This window comes from Brachionichthys hirsutus, unplaced genomic scaffold, assembly GCF_040956055.1.
Source record: "Brachionichthys hirsutus isolate HB-005 unplaced genomic scaffold, CSIRO-AGI_Bhir_v1 contig_1394, whole genome shotgun sequence".
Taxonomy (NCBI): Eukaryota; Metazoa; Chordata; class Actinopteri; order Lophiiformes; family Brachionichthyidae; genus Brachionichthys; species Brachionichthys hirsutus.
In genome coordinates, this window is record NW_027180379.1 from 1 (window position 1) to 20,260 (window position 20,260).

Sequence of the window (20,260 nt, forward strand, 5' to 3'; positions counted from 1 at the left end):
GGTCGCTGGATTGCGGGGGTTTTCCGGAGCGTGGCCAAGAAGGTCAATAAGGAAGCTGAGATAAGAGTTGGGCCCAGTGAGGAAAGCCTCGAGGCCAGATGGGTGACAAGTACAGGAAGTGTTATTAGAATTAGTTTTCCAGAGATTAGATTCTCTCAGAGCAGAGTCGAACAGAGGGTTGACATGTAATCACTGAATGACATAGGAGAGCAGAAACCCGAGCTCTTTGACTGAACTCTTGTCTTTGATATCACCATCACAATGTGATACAGGAAATGACAAATTATCGCCGCCAGCCTTGTGATTTCTTTTATTATTCACAACAGCAACCATGTGCTAATATGATATGCTATAATAATATATGCAAGTGGCGTTGCCAATCCACTGCAGAACAGCAAATACATTTGGGAAAACAACCCTTTTTATCTGCACAGAAACCTTCGTTGAGAAGGTCTTAGGCGATGCTTGTAAGCTTTGCACACCACTGTCATGAACGATGGCTCTTGATACATGATGTTAAAAAAAAAAAAAGCAATCTTGTCTTTTTTTTGTCTCCCTCAGACACTGCTGAGCCAATCCCAGTAGGAACATCCATTGGTGGGAGCTTGACAGAGCCAGCACCAGGGAGCTCAAACCACGCCGTTGCCAGAGGTGCAACACAGTCCTAGTCTCTACGCATTGATTCACACAGGATTACGCCACTGCACGACGCTTTAGGCAGGAGCGCTGGTGCAGCTGATTTACCATCCTTGTCAGACTTAACATCTTTCGAGGCCTGCTCTGACCCGACTCCTTGCTTTCCTCTGTGGGGGAGGAAAAAAAAAACGATTAAAGAGCATCTGCCGCTGAACCAACCAGATCAACGAAAGAGATGTCTGGAAGCCATCTTGCTCAGGTATGAATCCTGTGAATCACGCTTTCCCAAATACAGAGTATTTGTGGCGGTGTGGGAAAAAAAAGCATTGGACCGGCTTCTGATATCCTCTATTTTTGTCTTTCTGAAACTGAACTGTGTCAGAACTCCAAACACAATTCAACTCAAAACGAAGGTGAAAGCAAGTAAACACAAAATCAAAGTTTTAAATAATTTTGTTGGAAAGAGGCAAAAGGATTATCCAATATTTAATTTTAAAGCGTGAAACTTTATCGCTCCCTTTGCTACATTGCTGCAGTGGAACCAGCATGAAGTTTATAAGACTCATTGCAGAAACACGCAGAAATAGAGCACGCTGCTCTTTTTGAGAACTTATCATTGGAGTCTGATGTGAGAGTTGGGGTGACAATTTGTCTGATAGTGCCCAACACTGTTCGTGATGACAAGTCAGAGGATGTTCAAGTTTTTTTTTTTTGGGGGGGGGGGGGGGGTGGGGGGAGACATTAGATACATAGTATACTATATTTCACAGATGTGACCTGTTCCTCAAACAAAATTGGAAAGTCATCTCTGCCACAGAACTGAATCTGTTGCGAAATGTGTCAAAGGAAAGTAAGAATAAAATGGGATGGACAGCATTGTTCTCAAATATCTGTCCATACAGTGACAGACAAACAACGATGATGTGTGATCAAAGGAAAACAAAGAAACGTGATGCGCAGTGCATTTTGCGATTCCAAGCAGTCATTTCTGACTCCAAAAAATGTTTGGATGAGGCTAGATTTCTGCTTTTGCATTGCCAAGCCCAATTAAAAACAATTACACACACCGCAGCCTGGAGAAAATACTTGCGGCTGTGTTAACCTGAATACGCTGGATGTAGAACACAAGGATGAGCACAGGATAATGGCAGGAATTTAATCTGGGGAATATGAGGGGAAGAATGAGCTGGCTGGTAACACGATTGTGAGGAAATCTAAGTAGGAGGGTGGAATCTCTGGTTAACATACTGCGATGCCTCCGTTTCTGCTCCAGACAGAACTGACTGTCTTGATTAAAGAGATGTTGGGGATCACATGGAGACTGGTCAGAACCTTGGCATACCAAATTAGCTTTTGCCATTCATTTGAAAAGACCAAATCAAACATTAATTATTGTGACCACCTGTGAAGAGAAAGCTGCGGAGTGTCGCCGTTCTGTTCCCTTGTGAGAGCTGCAGGGTATTTGCTGTGCGGATCCAGCGAGTGAGTGCTGATCAAAGACTATAGAGAAAGAGGCACATTGCATTCCTTCAGATTGTGGGATATCTAATAGGATGCGCAAGAGCCTCTGAGTCACACTGCAGTTTGTCAGGTTTTCGGAGACCACTGAGAATCTGAGCGTGATTTCTTTGACCCAGATATTTAGCAGCTTCAGGGCTTTTCCTTTAAAAAAGATTTTCAGGATAGCAAATATTCCTTCTGTACTGGCAGAGACAGGCTGGATGAGCCGAAGACCTCAAAATACAAATGGGGATTCATCTTTATTTGTTGTAGTTTTGTATACACATACATATATATATATATATATATATATATATATATATATTTTTTTAAACCATGTTTTTTCAATAGGGTGTTACACATTCTCTCAGCCTATAGAAAGTTCCATTTGTCCCAAGAATAGTCAAATTAAACTGGCTGGAGGGAGGATGTAATCTGAGTGCAGTCAGGTATGGATTCCAGACCAGTGCAGCAGGAGAAGCTGGCTAGTAATCAGGAACCAGAGGCGTCTAATTGGCACATGGCTGAGCCGAGTGCTCATTCATCCAAATAAAAGAAATCCCCTCGGCATAAAAGATGTGAAACAAAGGCAGCTGTAATAGATAATAAATGTACACATTCCATAAAGTGGATTTATCTTTAAACAAAAGAACAATTAACTCGGTCTTGATATTGTGTGTCAAAGATTAGTACTGATGAGAGCTGTTGAACTCCCAAAGACGGGATTCATGTTCAAGTTTAAAAGCTTCTGACGTAAAGAGATGAAAATATTTTAGATGATTATGAAATAATCAAACTCAGAGGAAAAGCGGAGAGTACATTTCAAATTGGCCATTTTACAGATTACTTCTGGGCGTCAAGCCATCCTTACCCGGCAAATCTTTCTTATTTCAAAAGAAATATATGCTTCCACAGTTTAAACAGCAACAACAAAAAACTAAAATAAGAAATAAAATTCCCTGAATTAATTCAAGCACAATATTAACAAGCACCTACCGTTTTAAGAGGAAAGCCATGCTGAACTAATCCTAAATGTTATGTGCCTGCTGGTTTGTTAATCTACCATCACATACTCTGTATGATACTTAGTTGAGGTAAATGCAAACCCACTGTGTTGCAGTGTTCTGCAAACATGAATCAGATTAAAAATGTATCTTTCATATCATTGTGATATGCTTCTTAACTTTCCGTGTTTCTGTTCTGCAGCTCAGGGTTTGTTTGTTTTTTTGTTTATACTAAATTGTCAGGTGGTAAAATTACAAGTTTTGATGTGAAGCAAATATTCCTTTAGATTTCTGAGACAACAAACAAACAAACAAACGCTGTATAATTAAGTGCGTTACCGGATGATAAGAATAAGATCAACAAATCCAAAGGCAACAGTACAACAAGAATTGTTTTTGGAAAATCAATCATTATAACCATGACAACCATAATGTCATTGTCTCGGAGCATCAGGTGTTACAGATTCAGTCCCTTATTCATTAATTCTGCTGTTGGAACAACACAATTAGTGAATCCAGGATTAATCTCTAACGCTACTGGGACCTGAATCGCAAGCAGCAGGAGATGAGCATAAATGAGCTGTAGTAAAAAGGTACTAATACCATGTACTATTCCAGGCTTAAAATCCTTTTTCTTCAATATTTTTTTTTTCACTTCCCACTTTCATGGGAGGCTGCAATGCCCAAGCCTCTCATTAATTATATTTGTTCCATGTGGGAGGAGAATCACGTGTGTTCTCATGCACATATGAACTAAAAATAATGAAACTATGATTCACATGTGAGATAGCCTTATGCACTTCGGAAGGTGACACTGACTGTCGTGTTTCTGGGCTGAAAGTTTCACTGGAATATTCTTCAGTGCAGCCGCCTCGGAGCGTCTGAGACCTCCTGCACTTTCCCCATTTAAAAAGAGCTATTGCAATCTCTTCCTCTGGTTCCTCTAGCCCACTTCTTTTCCGAGGTCTGTGAGTGAGATACTGATGAAGTTCATGTTCTTCCCGCAGGAGTAAGAGAGGAAGCAATGGGCTGGACTATGACTCTGAAAGATGACTTCAGGGTCATTGCATGGACACGGCGAGCAGGGAACTACCTCGGCCTCTTCCTCCTCTTGTCTCTCTGTTCTTTGTCAGTCCATGCGGATATTGTTTCTGCTAAGGACCATCACTTCTCATGGAAAACAGGTAGCGTGTCTTTTTCTTCTTCTTTGCTATGCATATGGTAAGTGTTGCTCCTTTTTTGGGGGGGCTTTTCGGATGAAGCCACCAAGTTGAAATCTTTCTCTGGATCAACCGCATTTGATCCCAGTCATACACTACTAGACATATTTGCTCTTTAACTTCTTTATTCTAGCAAATATATTTACTTTTATTTCACAAATGAGTACATGAAGTACATGCTACTGTGTGACTGTACTTGTACTCTAACATTCTATCTAATAAATATATTCATATTCATGCACAGAGAAGTGTAGCTTCTATGTGCATGGTGATACAGTGTGACCGTGGCTGCGTAAAGGCCTCTGGCTTGATCTGGACAACATGAAGCTGTCAAGTCCACCTGAAGTGGTTTCACTGAACAGCACAGTGCATGATATTGATACATCATACCCTTATATCTCAAATATCATTTGTGGGATACACATAATATTATGTTTTACACATTCTCACATATGTGCGAGTGTATCATCTTTTAAAGCTGCATTGAAAGGTCATGTCATACCCTGCGATTCTAAAAAGGGAATCGGTGATGAGCTCCAGATTCATTTTGCACTCATTTTTACAAATTCAATTGAAACTGCATTTCCAAAGCAGCTTGAGGAGTAAAACTGGGCCCCTCCCACACAAAAGCCCCACTTGCTGTGTGATTAGCACTTTCATTTCTCACTCCGTGGTTGGGTAATGACACAGCCAGAGTGATAAAGAGATTGATTAATTTCACTTGAAAGGACATTCGTTCAAAGGGGATGCAACCGGAACACCAAGTGCGAGGATTTGACATCCTTGCGCAGCTTAGATGGCTTATGCCTTGTTGCTTAACTGGAAATGGAAATGACTTTTGAAACAAGAATGGAAATCTCAAACATAACACGTTTCACCTCGGAATATGTTCTCTATTTAGCTTCTGGGGCTGCTTGGGCACTGTAACAATCAATATCACAATTCTTTGAAGTGAAATCAGCATAAAAGAAGCTCAAGTTGAAGAGAAGTCAGTTTTCAATGAAACATGTCGGGTTTGCGTAAGGATGCATTTGGTGTAGTTTAGCTTATGATAAGCAAATATTCCTACGGGTCTCTGCAGCAGCGCCAGTATGCTTATAACAGTTATACTATTCATTTAGTTAAATATTGATTCAACTTCCTCATGTCCATCACAGACATAAATGTATCTAAAAAGAGGCTGACAAGCTGTCCTTTAATTTTGGACTTGCCAAGGCATAAATGTGCTTTAAATTATGCAGAGCCATTCTATTGTGTGTTCGGCGAGTCTATCTAGGCCAGCAGCAGCATTGTGGGCTAAATCTTTTGTTTAAGCCAGTTCCCAAAGTTGCGGCTTCGCTTGGAGTCGAAACTTGACCTTCGTCCATGTGTTTGAGAGAGGAGGAGCGAAACTTAGCAGATAATGGTGACAACTGCTTAACTTTTTTTTAAAGTGACTCAAAGACAAAAGCCTTCCTAACGAAGACGTGCACACTTACCACCAGTATAAGTCCATACCAGCTTGTAAGGCTTTATGATCTTTGTTTCTGATAATCAAATTCTGTGCGAGGAAAAGAAACGTAACAGGAACCGCCAGGATCCCAAAATGCATCAGTGCCAAAGGGTGTTTGTTTAACTTCACTACATTTGTCTGTTTTGCTGCATATAATTAGTTTTTTGTTGAGGAGATAGATTCAATAATATAATCAGAGGTGAGTGATACTCTCTGCATACTGTTTGCAGCTCTTAACATGTTGATTGTGAATTTCCACCAATCAAATGCAGCCCTGTCAGCTTTAAGTTACTGATATCCCCCCAACATAGAGAGTTTAAATTGGATTTGCTTTGACTTCAATAACAGCTTGAATTTAAATGGGACAAAAAGACACCGTGCTCGTCCCGCGCTTGCTTGTGTCTCCTGACTCGTCTTTGACGCGTGTCTTAAGTTTTCTCCGTAAACTGTCTTACCGATCAAAAGTTCTTTATTTTAGTTTTTACAGCCGAGCCTAAGATATGTTCCAGAGCTCATCCCAGATGAGACTGTATTCTCATCCAAGTTTTTTTTTTTGTAACTCAATAAATAATAAAGATTTATTTAATATTTATTTTTCTATGTTTTGTTACTGAATAATGTAGGGTTCTCCGGATGACTGAATAATCAAGCGTCAAAGTATCATCTAAATTAGGTGGGAACTTTGACCCATTAAGAATCAGCTGACAGGCAATGATTTTTCAGACAATGAGAAATCAATAAAGGCTTACCTTAATGAGCGGGACCTCAGGAACTGCTGTATTATTCATGGGGCTTGCAGGGCTGCACCCCCAGACCCTGGTCTTTCATGGGGGGCCCCTGTGATGAAGAACATGCAAACTCGGAGGATGCATTCTGGCAACATTAACATTTCCTTTCAGAGTCGGGGTAAATTTATTTGCAATTTCACTACACTGTTGCACCATTGAAGCCTAAATCACACATGAGTGCTGCAGCGAGCTTCTGGTGTGTCTGGAAAAACCCAGCTCGAAGGCGGCAAGGCAGTGAGCTGGGAGAGATTAGAACACAATTCACATTTAATCAAATGGCATTACATTAGTGAAATGAATTTTTATCTACTTAGCATGAGGCTAACTTGTGAACAGTATCTCGTTAAACATTCATACGAGATTCCTTTTGTAACAAAAACTGAACAACTATTGCCGTTCTAATCAATATCGCGTTGCCGATTATAGATCTGTTGTGGAAGAAAAGCATCCCGACAGCGGTGCTGGATTAAAATCAAGAGCTCTCCTTATCCAATAGGTTCCTTCCTCTCGAGAACTATGCCGAGTGATTGTTTTGCACAGAAGTGACCAGGAGGTTTGATTATATGAGAATTGTGGCAACCGACACAGAGTAACACAAACGTATTTAAATCCCGTGCACTTGGCATAGACACACTTCAAACAACCGATCAGCTGTAAATAACAAGTGACATACTGAACAGAACACAAGTTATGATATGCAATTAGAGACTGTGTTCGCATGTGCTACCACAGCCGGTTGATAAATGTGTCTGGCATGCCCAAGCATTTAAATGAACACACACATTTTCTTTACTGTTTGCATGAGTCAACGATGAACAGCTTTATCATTTGAGTTGAAATCATTGTAAGTTATAAATGATGTTTATTTTTGTCTCAATACTCGTACGCTGTATGAGGAGCCAGGCGTGGAGCTTTGTTATGGAAATATCCTATTGGGGGGAAAAGAGCAAAGTAAATCTGACTTTATTTACAATAATGTTTTTTTCCTCACTATTTTGGTCTTCAGTTCAGACGAAGAAGGATGTTCCAAAATAACTTTTCTGAAAATGCCAGTCTCACTTTGAAATGTAAAAAGGGGGAAATTAAAGTTTTCCACCCGACTAAGCACAATCCAAATGCTCTGTTGTCCCAAACATTTTATGTCTTATATCAATCTTGTGAGAAACAAATAAAAAAAAAAAAAAATGACAGAATTGAACATTACATTATTTTATGAAAAATCACAACATACTGATATGAAGTCGCTCACTGAGGGATTGATGAGCAGTACTTCACAATATGGGAATGGCAGCTGAGCCAGGGAGAGAGCGAGAGAGAGAGGCTAAAGGATATGGTAGCTGTAGGAATGATTTGCAATTATATGAAGAGTTAGTCAAGTTTGAAGATAGATCGTGATGAACAGAAAATGCACAACATTTGCTAAGCCCCATAACATTTTACTGGTGTTGACTGTACAACAGATTTACAACTGATATGCCGTTTTTGATTGTAGTTCACTGTAGAAAGACAAAGTTTGTTAACTTTCCGGAATCCCCACTCTTTTGTTTATCGCAAAAAAAGGAACAATGGTTTCTGCCGTGTGAGTTGTCTCGTAGGACATGGGTTGTCGACAGATTGTGTATCCCTGTCAAAACGATGATACTTCTGCTTCACAGGAAGCCTCAAAGGTTAGAATAAAGACTTACACAGGAAAGACAACTTTTGCTGTCACACTGCTCTCCAAGCTTCACGACGTCTTCAAGGGTGTCAGAGTATACCATGTTAGGAACACTTAAAAGGGAAAGTAACTTCACAATGTAAAGCTGAGCCAAAAGGCAAAGCTCTCAATTTAATGGTCAATCTACATTCCTACTCTCACCTATGGTCATTCACTTTTGGTTATGACCGAAAGGACAAGATCCCGGATACAAAGGGTTGAAATTAGGTTCCTCCGCAGGGTGGCTGGACGCACCCTCAGAGAAAGGTTGAGGAGCTCAGTCACCAGGGAGGAGCGAGGAGAAGAGCCACTGCTCCTCTACACCGAGAGGAGTCAGCTGAGGTGGCTGGGGCGTCTAAATCGGATGCCTCCTGGACGCCTCCCTGCGGAGGTGTTTCGGGCATGTCCCACCGGGCGGAGGCCTCGGGGAATAACTAGGACACGCTAGAGAGACTATGTGTCTTGGCTGGCCTGAGAAAGCCTTGTGATCCCACTGGGTGAGCTGGAGAAGGTGTCTGGGGCGAGGGAAGTCTGGAAATCCCTGCTGGGACAATATAATGTATGATTTTAACTTCGAAATTAACAGAGCGATATTAGCATCGGGTTTCATTATCTCCATGCATGGACATTCATGTATTTTTAGGACTGCAATCAGAAGATTCCCTTCATTTAATCAGCATCTCGATAAAATGATGAGAATAGAATTATCATGAATGATTTCTTTCATCAAAGACAGAAAAGAATTAAAGTTGCCACAGTGATGACACAGATTTGGCCAATCAGGATCAAGCAAAGATCTTCATCCTATCACGGGCATCAGTGTGGATTATCTTAAGAATTTTGACCTAAAACCAAGAACTCCAACATGAATGCAAGACTACTAAAAAGTACTTCATGAAACTTATTTCTCATGCCACCATTTGACGTGACACACATTTGATTTAATTTCCCCCCTCTGCTTTGTGTAAATACTGTAAAGCTTTCAGGATGTTTCCCTTGTTCTCGCCTAACAGTATAAATTATGCAACGGGGCATTGCAATCCAGTAAATCACTGCAAATGTGCACAAATGCCATCTCATTAAAATTTGAAATAAAGAAATATGGCTTGTTATTCGCCTCCACACATATCTCTCTTGGGCAGTCTGAATCTAGCACACCAAGGCAGGCAGATTAAGATCAAGGTGAAAATATTTCAAAGTTGACTATTGATCTGAGGCAGAGAGAAGCCACTCCTTTAAGATATTATACAACTCATGCATTTTATTAAAACTCCAATCCCTCATTCACTCTAAAAAGTGCCTTGGGCATCCTGTTGATTGAAAAATGTACAATAAAGTGAATGACAAACAGATGCTCTGCTTTGTTTTAATCAGAATTTGATCAGCATCACATTTATAAAAGCTAAACCGCATCCCGAGCCATCAAAGCAACCTTGACGAATCTCCTCGGAAAGCGCCTTACATTGATTACACAGCTGAGATTTCATTTTGAACTTGGGCCTTCCTCCAGGGAACTGATCAAGGTAGTCATAAAGGCTGACGGCTAATCTCATGGGAGCCACAAGGCAAGAGATTCTCAGTCAGACCATTAATCCGATGGGAATATCATCACATCGAAGTTAGTTTTCATCGCAGCACTTCTGTTCGATATCACCACCAGGCAGCATGTGGGGACTCCACCCCGCCGATCTTCAAAATGTTACAAACCTGCTCAGATGCAGGCATTTTTTCTTTTTTTTCCCCATTACAGACATGAAGATGGAACCAGGAATGAAAGTAATTATAAAGAACTCCTGTGGCTACTGGAAATAATCAGCCTGGAGTGCTATTGTTAAAAATGATGGCAATCAGAGATAAAAGCTTATCTCATTATTGAATGGCTTCTCGAGCTTCAATTAATACCAATATTGAAATATACAAAAGGCATCTCTGCTAATTTGTGCTCGATCAAGTCTTCTGTGAACTGAATAGTCTCCTTAATACATTCTCCTGTGATTTATGTCGGGACACCCTTTGAAATAGTTCACTTTTACTGAAGAGAGTAGTTCAGATGCTGGCGGCGTCTGCCTGTGTGTGCAGCACTGACCATATGGTTGTGGTGTAACTGGCTGCAAATATCAAAGCCATCACGATCTAGCAGGCCTAGTCATTGCTAATTGGATTTAAGCTTCAGTGAAAACAAAAAAACTCCTCCAAATGATTCATGACCTCCAAAGTCCCAATACCGTAATGTGATTCGAAAACAGCTATTTAATATTAATATGGTAAGAGTGTTGAGAGAAGGTTCTCCAAATCAGAGAACTTCTGAAAGCAGCAACAAAGGACAGGAGTACACCCTTTACCAGAAGCTTGGGATTTTGATTTGACGCAGATGTGAATGACCTCCAGATTTCCACGTTATAAAATGCTTTCGTGAAGGTCAAAATCATACATTGATTTGTCACTCCATGAAATGAACAGATAGAGAACCTGATATGGTCTGCTGCTCAGCCAAATAAAACCTTAGTGTCACAATGCTTTACTCATTCTGCCTCTTGTTTTGATCAAGGCTGTTAATATGTTCTACAAATACACTCCATGGCGAGGAAGCTACATTGCAATCCGTCCGATACAATGGTGCTTTGTCAAAATGTGAAATGCCTGTTGCTAGTAAAGTTGTAAATAACTGCTACTCAGCTTTACGAGAACAGTCTGAAGGTTTGACTGACTCACTATAAATATGCCACGAGAGATAAAAACCTGACAGCTAAAAAAAAAAAAAAAACTCATCTATTTTGTGCCGCATTTCCTCCATAATGGTTTCCTTTGACAAGCTGCTCTCCAGGTTGCTTCCATTGCTTGTCTGTGACTACATACTCTTTTGTTTGATAATTAATGATGTGCTTCCTGGAATCAATGTTTCCTCACTTGACTTAAAATATCTCAGAATAGCAGAGGACAGAGACTTCTTACTGATGCACTCCAAGATAACCCCCCCCCCCCCCCCCACAAATACTAACAATGTTTTCTACTTTAGAAGAGCAGCGTCTACAGAGACCTGTTAAAAGAGTCGACTTTGTTTACTGTGTCTTTGACCCAGTGGGGAACAAACTGGAGAAACAGTAAAGGGAAACCAATTGATTGTATTCCTACCTGAGAAAGAATTCCCATATGGGGCACTTCCGGATTTCAGAGCTCTATCTATTGAGAGCGCTTGTTTCATTTCAGTCTTTGATCAATTGCTATCCTGAAACAGACTTGTCAGAATTGAGGGTACACAAGAAACGAGCAGAAAAGAGCAGGGAGGCTGTGAGGGCGGGATTAAAGTGGAGGCATAATTCGGATGCCTATGCAGAATATATGCATATAAATTAATATGTTTATGATGATGTAACATAAATATCAGGATGACAATGCATATAAAGGATGTTTCAAGAAGCAGATGTGCGGGGCTGTCTGAATGACTTTGCAAAGCAGCGCTGTGACTGATTTGCAACAGCTAATTCATTTTGGATGAATCATAATCCTCCATGGATTGAGTGTTTTGAAAATATAAAGAGGAAATTGGAGGGGGGGGGGGAAACACCATCTTGATACTGAATGTATCAGTAAAATGGAACAACACTTATGCTTTCCTTAGAATGAATCAATATTAAAAGCATCGAAAGGCTGTTTTCATATTTATTCCCACTATTTGGCAAGTTTCCAGATGAATTCACTTCACTTCACTGAATCCATCCATCCAGCTCCTTGAAGACAAGACGATTGCAGTCACCTCGCCTTTAGCCCCTCATCTGCCTTGCAGGTCACATTACATTACACAAGCTAACTGTGTTCTAATTCCATAATGACTGAGAGAGGAACAAGTCTCGCAAACCAATACCTTCAAAACTCACCAAAGTAAAGGCGATAGATGAATAAGAAAAAATACATGCATCAACCACAGAACTTGCAGTTTAGGTTAAATAATGCCCCATCGCTCATCTTTCTTCTTAATGTCTGGAGAGAGAGAAAGTACAAACTGTTTTATAAATATTTGTTCCAGCAAAAGGGATTTTAGTTCAAGACTACACATCCTCAGTCTTCAAACAATGGACTCTCTTGACAAAAAAAGTATTGAATTTCACAAACCTGCAGGTGCATTGTTGAACTTGTGGAACTCAAATGGGAGTGCAGTTCATAGAAATTTAAATGAGGCACTCACAATGTTGAATTTCAATCAGATGAAACTCGGGGAGAGAACACTGGTAATGATAAACAGACAACGATGGGAAAAGGGTGCTTTTGGGTTTTGCTGTGGGGATGCTTCGGGGGCTTTCCTTGATCAGGGATCATGCTCTCAGACTATCTGATTTGGCAGCGTGAGGCCTGTGCCACAGAATGGCATTAGCAACTTAGTGACAAAGTCAAAATATCTAAAGAAGCTACACATCACAAGTGAAGCGAGGCCCGATAAGCTAGTTCATGCAGAAAGTCAAATGTTGCTTCGGCTGTACATCCGTCTAATACCTAATCTGAGCTAGTGCACCGCTGTCTCTGGTGGGGAGGATGTTTAAAGCACTGCAAATAGAATCTGACATTTGTTATGCGACTTGCAACGTCATTTTAAGCAGTCATTTACAACAGTTGTCGAACAAGAACCCACCGTTCCAATTACAGATGAGGTCCTATCACATCAGCATGGAAAACGATCAATAGATAATATAAATATGATTTATCATGGATTCGACTTGCCACTGATTGTGGGTAGTTTATTTCAGCTCTCGTTTTTGCACATGAAATGGAAAAAATTGAACAGTGCCAATGCAATGTAACAAAAAAAACGCACCAACATAATTTTGGGGCTGTTACTCATTCTTATCAGTCAAGAAATATTAAATTAAAGAATATTCAAGGAAACATTATTTTTAATTTCTCAGACTTAAAGCGATCTAAAACAGAGACACTTCTTTGATCCCGTAAAGTCTCAGATATTAGTTCCTTTAGCAAACAATCTAAGCTAGATCTGAAATGTTCAGGGTTTACTGTAAAGGTCAAATACAGCATCAGTGTGCAATAAACACAATGCATCATTAATAAAAGATATTTCTATGCACCGTTTTCGCACTCCTAATGCCCAGTACTTATTTATGAGGAGAGACCTTTTAATAGGGACCCGTAGAGACATGTTTGATCTTCTTTTACTGTGGATTTAATAGGATGAGCTCTGCATTTCTCTGCATCTCAGATGTTGTACGAGAATATAGGTGCTTACAGGAAGACACCTTTCTAACTGAATCACATTTTTTTTAATCTTGTTGTATTCATTTATTTTTTGGTATGATGATAAAGAAAACATTTTGCAGAATAATGTTTTGAGGACAACAACTGAATTCAAAATGGGGAAGCAGCACATATTGGGCAGAGACCAAGCACAGCCAGGTTAAAAAAATCTTCTAAAACCAACTCAAGGAGAAGGGAAAGGAATTCAGCAACTGGAACAGAAGGTAGAGGAATGGACCTGAGGCAGAAAAGATGAGGGTCCAGATCAAACAGTCTGCATAGCGCATACGAGAATCACTATCAAACTGGAGCAGAAGTCTATGTCATTTTCACAGTGTACAATGGGCAATTCGATGAATACTGGGTGAAGAGCCAGGGTTTAAGTACTGTGGAGACCAGGTGGATCTGATTAGGTGATTGGCAGCAGGCAATAGAGAGGAGGCAGCAGGAACACACTGAATCAGCAGGCCTTCCAGCCACACTCTGGAGACACACGCCGGAACAATAGGGAAACGGGGAAACCGTATTTTTCCATCAATATTGATGTTTATTGCTTTGAGCTTAGCAAAGGCAAAACAAAAAAAAATGTTTTACGGAAATGATAAATCAGCCAAATTAAACACACGACTCACATCTCAACTAGATGCTTCTAATGACTGGAGATTGTTTGTGACATGGCTGACTGTGGCACATTCCTCTTTGTAGGACTGCTTTAGTGCAAGGTTTATAAGTCTGATCCTGCAACAGCATCTCAATGGGTCCAGGTCTAGGCTTTGACTTTACCACATTAAAATGTTTGTTTGTTTTTTTCCATTGAGTCATTCGGTTTTGAATTTGGTTTTATGATGGCATTCTGATATTTTCCTTCAGAATTTCCTGGTAAAGAGCAGAATTAATGTTTCTCACAAATTCAGTAAGTTATCCTAGCCTTGAATCAGCAACAGTTTTATACAATATTGCACTGCCACCTTTTTTGAATGCCCTTTTTACCCTCGCCGAAGCGGAGGCGAGGGTATTGCAATTGGGTGCGTTTGTCTGTCTGTTTGTTTGTTTGTTTGTCTGTCCGAGCGCATAACTCAAAAACTAGTAACCCAATCGACTTGAAATCTTTACACAAGCAAGGTTCTGTCCGTGGCTCGGTCCTCCCCGAGAATGGCGTTGATCCGGATCTGGATCCAGATTCTAGAATTATTTTTACATCTGGAACCGTGCCTGTGCTGTAAACTGCCACTTTAAGAGGGAGGGACATGAATGGTATGATGGGAAAAAGAGTCCCTGAAGGTGTCTTGTAGTACGTTCCGGAGCAGCAAGCTAGAGCAGGTTTGGCCCCTCTGATCCGGAAGCCCTGTTTACTGTCTCACAAGATCGAATAGTCTTTTGGAGGCGAGGGTCTGCAATCTCTGATCTCGGATTGTCGTTTTCTAGTTTCTTGTTGTATAAGAGCATTCAAAAGGGTGGCAGTGCAAAAGAATGGGGTCTCCTCTATGTTCAGACGCCTCTATATTCCGACAGCACAGACAGTTTCAACCGACTTGCACCCCTATGTTCAGACACTATAGTTGTTTTCACCTTTTTCCGAAGGAGTGTCTGGGCTAATCAGGTGTTTGAGCTGTATGCAAATGAAGGGTTAGTGTTCGGGTTGGCTTAGAGGTGTCTGAGCAACGTCGTTATCCCCAAGAGAACCGCTGTCTTCAATTCAATCTTCGTCTCATCAGCTTTGACATCAAGGTGTGTCGTTCCACTCTCCCATGAATAGAGGAGCTCCTCTGTTGTTTTATTTGGATTGTCTGTAAATGGTAAATGGACTGCACTTATATAGCGCTTTGCAGCGCTCAAAGCTCTTTACATGAGGCCTCACATTCACCCATTCACACTCCAGTGGATCTTCAAACAGAACTTTGTTTGAAGATCCAACACAATTAAGTGTGAGACGCACGCACAAATTGAATAAATCAGGAGTGGCTCCAATTTAGTTTCACTTCATAGTATGTACAGCTAATACAAATTTGTGCAGTGGAAATTCTGTGCTCGAAGTAAAAAATATAAGTTTTAGCATGTTCTTTATGAAAAGTAAGCATAGACCAATGAGAGCAATTTAGAACTATGTGCAGCTTTTGACAGGATTGACCATGATATTCTAATCAATTGACTTGAAAAGATGATTGGTATTAAACTGGTCTGAAACTTACATGAAAGGGAGAAAATGTTACATCAGCCGTGGAGATTATATATTTGAGAAGCATCACATCTGTAACAGAGTTGGAAAAGACAGCTGCCTCAGTTCACATAGTTAGTATGTGGATGACATGCACACCCCATTGCCATATGCATTTTTTGGAATGAGTAAATGGATGAGCAATATTGTTTTAAGGCTATATGAGCATAGAACTAATTTCATGCTAGTTGATGAGAAATGTTGTCCCCATCGCGTGTCTGACTGCACTTGAGCACAAACAAATGGAATCCATTGAAACTGGACCCAAATGCAGATCACCGAGGCAGAAAGGGAAAGGATGAGATGCTTGACACACAAAAGTATGGCATGAACTAAGGTGGGAGCAGAACCACTGAATACACATGGGAGGGAAGGCTTCCGGGTGAAACTAATCAACAGTCACGAAAGTGGGAAAGACAATAAAAGCAAGAAGTGAAGCAGAGATGGTACACAAAGGGAAACATTTAACCCAAACATATGTTGAATAGTGTGGCTGCACCTTGAAGGAACTTACATTTCAATTTGATCTCCTACATTTTCTGTGTGTGACAGTGATGATGAATTGTCCTTTGGAAATTGACCTCTTTCCAGCACCAGTCTACTTAAATGTATCCTGTGGAGGTTTAAAGCTGCTGTTCTGCTACTGACACTGCTTTCATTAGGTGTGTGTGTAGAGCCTGTGTATGCTGGATAAAAATGGAGGTTCCAAGTTAGTTATGGCTTAGCTGTACAGCCAATGCAGAAATGACTGTGGTTTTTTGTGCTGACATGGCCAGAATGGCAGGGTTAAATGAGCTCCAATTACAGTTTAGGCTGAAAGAAACATTGCTTTGACAATTCTCCCTGCGGCTGCAGTGACTTCTCTCAGGTGGGAAGCTTGATGGTGAAATCTGTAAACAGTCTTTATTAAAAGCAAAACTTAATTTCAACGTAAGCACAACTTTAGGTCCTCGCTAGCATCTTAGCTCGTTTTCAATTCGCTGCGTTCCTTTAAGGTCTGGCAGACTGCTGCTGTGAAATGGCAGTGAAATCAGTACAACACAAAACACCTGTTACAATCAACACACTCTCCAGCCTTGACGCTATACTTAGCTGAACCGCGCTCACACTCTCTGTCACCTGCTACTGTCACCTGTAATGGTTTCTACAGCAGAGTGAAAACGTATAATACACCTTAGCCTCCCTACCAAAAACAGGCCAGGCTTCAGCTACACTGACCGACCAGACTTATATTACCTTCATCTGTACAGGGAAAAATCCCCATTAATCACCAGATACGTCCTCCTCTGGTCATGAATATTCATGTGAAATTTGAGGACAATAAGTATTATAATCTGCTATTAAGAAGATTTGTTGTCTCGATAGGCTCGTCTCACTCAGGACTGAAACGCCGGATCGATGGTGTGTGTGGTGTGACCCACACGCCAGCCTAAAATAATCAATTAATTGTTATCATTTATAAATTCTTGCACTAAAATCGACTTTGGTTTATTCGTGGGGCCATTGCTGTCTCCTGTTTTATCTATGGCAGATAAAGGAACATACACCTCCGACTATCAGAACTCCCAAACTATCCATTAGTTTTCTGTCCTTTTCAATAAATCTCCCAGAGGAATGGCTTCTGAAGTGTCTGCACATCGCTAATGCACTCAGTGATAAGAACTACTGTGACTTCACGATGGCCGATGGCTTTGTTTAGATCCCGATAAAAAAAACAGGCTGGATTGTGTATTTTGGCTGAGGGGGATCAAGTGAGCATCAATGTTCAGCAGCAATAAAATAACCTTACACAGTATATTTAGAGTCTGCAATCGGGCATTTGAAAGCATATTGTTCTACTTCTGTATTGTACTTTCACTATTTAAGATGTAGATCAGCACTGAGGTTCTGCTGACTTTGGCGTCAGGAATGGTTATGTCCCCTCTATGTACCTCATTCTCTGCTGAAATGGTGGAATTAGGTCATGGCAGAAGCTGTGTTGAATAAAGTCACCTGGACTTGAAGACATTTTGCCTGTTGTCCAAGAGGCTTCGGAACCGAAGAAGCCACGTAGAGATCGAATTTGCAGATCAATTAGAAAGATACCAGTAAATGTAATTGTATCCAGTCTTTCTGTGACCTCCCACAGATAGCTGTAAAATGTGAGAGCATCTAATAACTGAAGGGCAAGGAAAAAACAAATGACAGATGGAGGTTGGGTTAACCGTTTAGCCTCTGCAGGCTAAATAATAGCAGTGTTTTCCTGTTTCATTCGATTGACACTGATGCTATTGGAGCTGTTGGCTGGTTAAAATCAATGTTCAGATTGTTGTTAAAATTAAAAATCAAGCAAAATGACAGGAAAAATAATTTCACTCCATATGGACAGGGCACACACTTACCAGACAAAAGGGCACAATTACAAGTACTGCTCTGCTATGAAGAACACAAAACCGGTTCTAGTTATTGAAGGTTCGCTAGTGAGCCAGTTTATTACAATTGTTGATTTGTAAGATGATTTGACGCAGGTGTCAAGGAGGTTGATGAGAGAACAGATTCAGCAGACATGTTGGATTCCAAACGGTGAATTTTCACTTACATTGGTTGCCATTGTGTGAACAACTCAAGCAAAACACAAAGGGGAAAAAAAAAAAATCAGTTTATTTTAGCGTAATAATCTATACCAATGTAAGCAATATAAACTATATACCATTTATTTAAGTGCTAGGTTTGTCTGTATTTTACATTTATCTGTGAAAGTTAAATTCTATTTGTAGGGAATATGGTGTAGAAATTGTTAAAAAAAAGTGAGGAGGAGAAGGTCAAGAACAGCTCAGTCTTGGTGTTTGACAGTGGATCCCTCAGCCCAAGTCCAATTTGAAATGTTATGTTGAAATGTATTATAGCAGCACAACATAGTTTGGGCTTGGCATCTAGGTTCTGACCTCACTCCCAATACCCACAGATGTTTTCATAAAAATATTGGGGCGTGATGAGCAAACGTCTTGAACAACCCTGAACCAGAGGATTCAAGTGGAGGCTGCGTGCAGCAGAGCAGCACTGGCATTGACAGGAAGAGGGAGAGATTGAGAATCGCTGCATCAAATACGTTCTACCAAACTAGATTATTTTTAATGTGGGCTATTGGATTTATCAGAAATGAACAGGGCCGTGTTACAAAATATGTTTTTTTGTTTGGATATGAGCACTTGCTGGAAGAGCTTAGTTTACGTTGTTCTGGGAGATGAAGCCTGCCGGCCTCAGTTTGAAATGCTGTCACCTCATACTTGAGTGGAAATAGAGCAGGACTTCAGGAATTGCTTCTCAGCTTGAGAGCAGTTCAAGGAAAACCTCTGGGGTGCATCAGCAATCACTGCTCAAATGAAGTTTGAGCAGATAGTCAACCATGAAACCTTGTCAGTGCTCCCCTCCAACAGTTACAGGAGTATTGCTTTATAGCCCTCTGTACAGTCAGATGGCACCCCTCCCCTGTAGCTATTTCCCAAGTAGCCAGTTTTTCCCTCTTTTCTATCCCATCCAGACTGCCTCACCGGCAATTGTCATTCGCAGATTAAATACGTTGCTTGAATAAATATTAAACGATCCTAAACAGAAGCAGATTTCATTTGTTGTTTTGTTAGTGTTCAGTGCGAAAAATCTTTCCCAGAAATGCAAAACTGAGTCTGCCCTTTTTATTGGAGGATAATAATAATAAGATAGACAAACTGTGGTGCATTTCCAACGACAACAAATCTCAGTTTATTTCAGTCCTGTTATGACCCTTGTCACCTGCATTATCAAACCACTAGGGTCTATCCTTAGGTTCTGCCTGTAGATACGGCCATTAGTTCTGCTCCTGTGCTCAAACAAGAGAAATCCCTGGTCAACAGAAGACAGTGAGACAGAGGAGTGAATGACATCCTATCCAATTACTTGTCACCTCTACACAAGCTGGTGCAGAGACCGGAGGAGACCACATGAGACAGGCAATTACATGGAAAAAGATTCCGATCACCGGTAAAGCGCACCTCTGGCTGGCCCCTGCCTTAGTACTTAATGTCTTAAAGTGATAGCAAATAAAGTGCCGTGGCATTTATAAGTGTAAACACACTGATTCTCAGACAAAACCCCCGGTAGGGTTTTCCACCTTAAAATCAAAAGTGAGATCTATATGTATAAACGAGATCTTAGAAGAAATACAATATCTGCTTTCAAGATGAACTGGTTGGTCTCCCAAGGCAAGATAATAGAAGAGCCGGACATTGATTTCAGGAAGAAGTCCTGGCCTCATCTTGTCGCTGAGCAGATTTAACAAGACAGTGGGACATGTCATGATCACTGTTGAGAAAAACAAAAGGAAATGTCACTGCAATGGGATACATTGTCAAAAAAGAAAATAGAAAAAACAGTACTCAGTTGTGCTGTGCTGACATGACATTGCACTTAATGGAAAACCACTAGCCAACTAATTTATTTACCACACATTTGC

General features: G+C 40.6%; 1 protein-coding gene across 1 annotated transcript in view; it reads left to right on the forward strand.

The window, feature by feature from the left end:
- Positions 1–4,164: 4,164 nt before the first annotated feature.
- Positions 4,165–20,260, forward strand: part of thsd7ba (thrombospondin, type I, domain containing 7Ba) — a 97,072-nt gene continuing 80,976 nt past the window's right edge. Inside the window, exon 1 of the mRNA XM_068757916.1 lies at positions 4,165–4,329. Within this exon, the coding sequence (XP_068614017.1) occupies positions 4,165–4,329 (165 nt within the window). The remainder of the gene's footprint in view (positions 4,330–20,260) is intronic.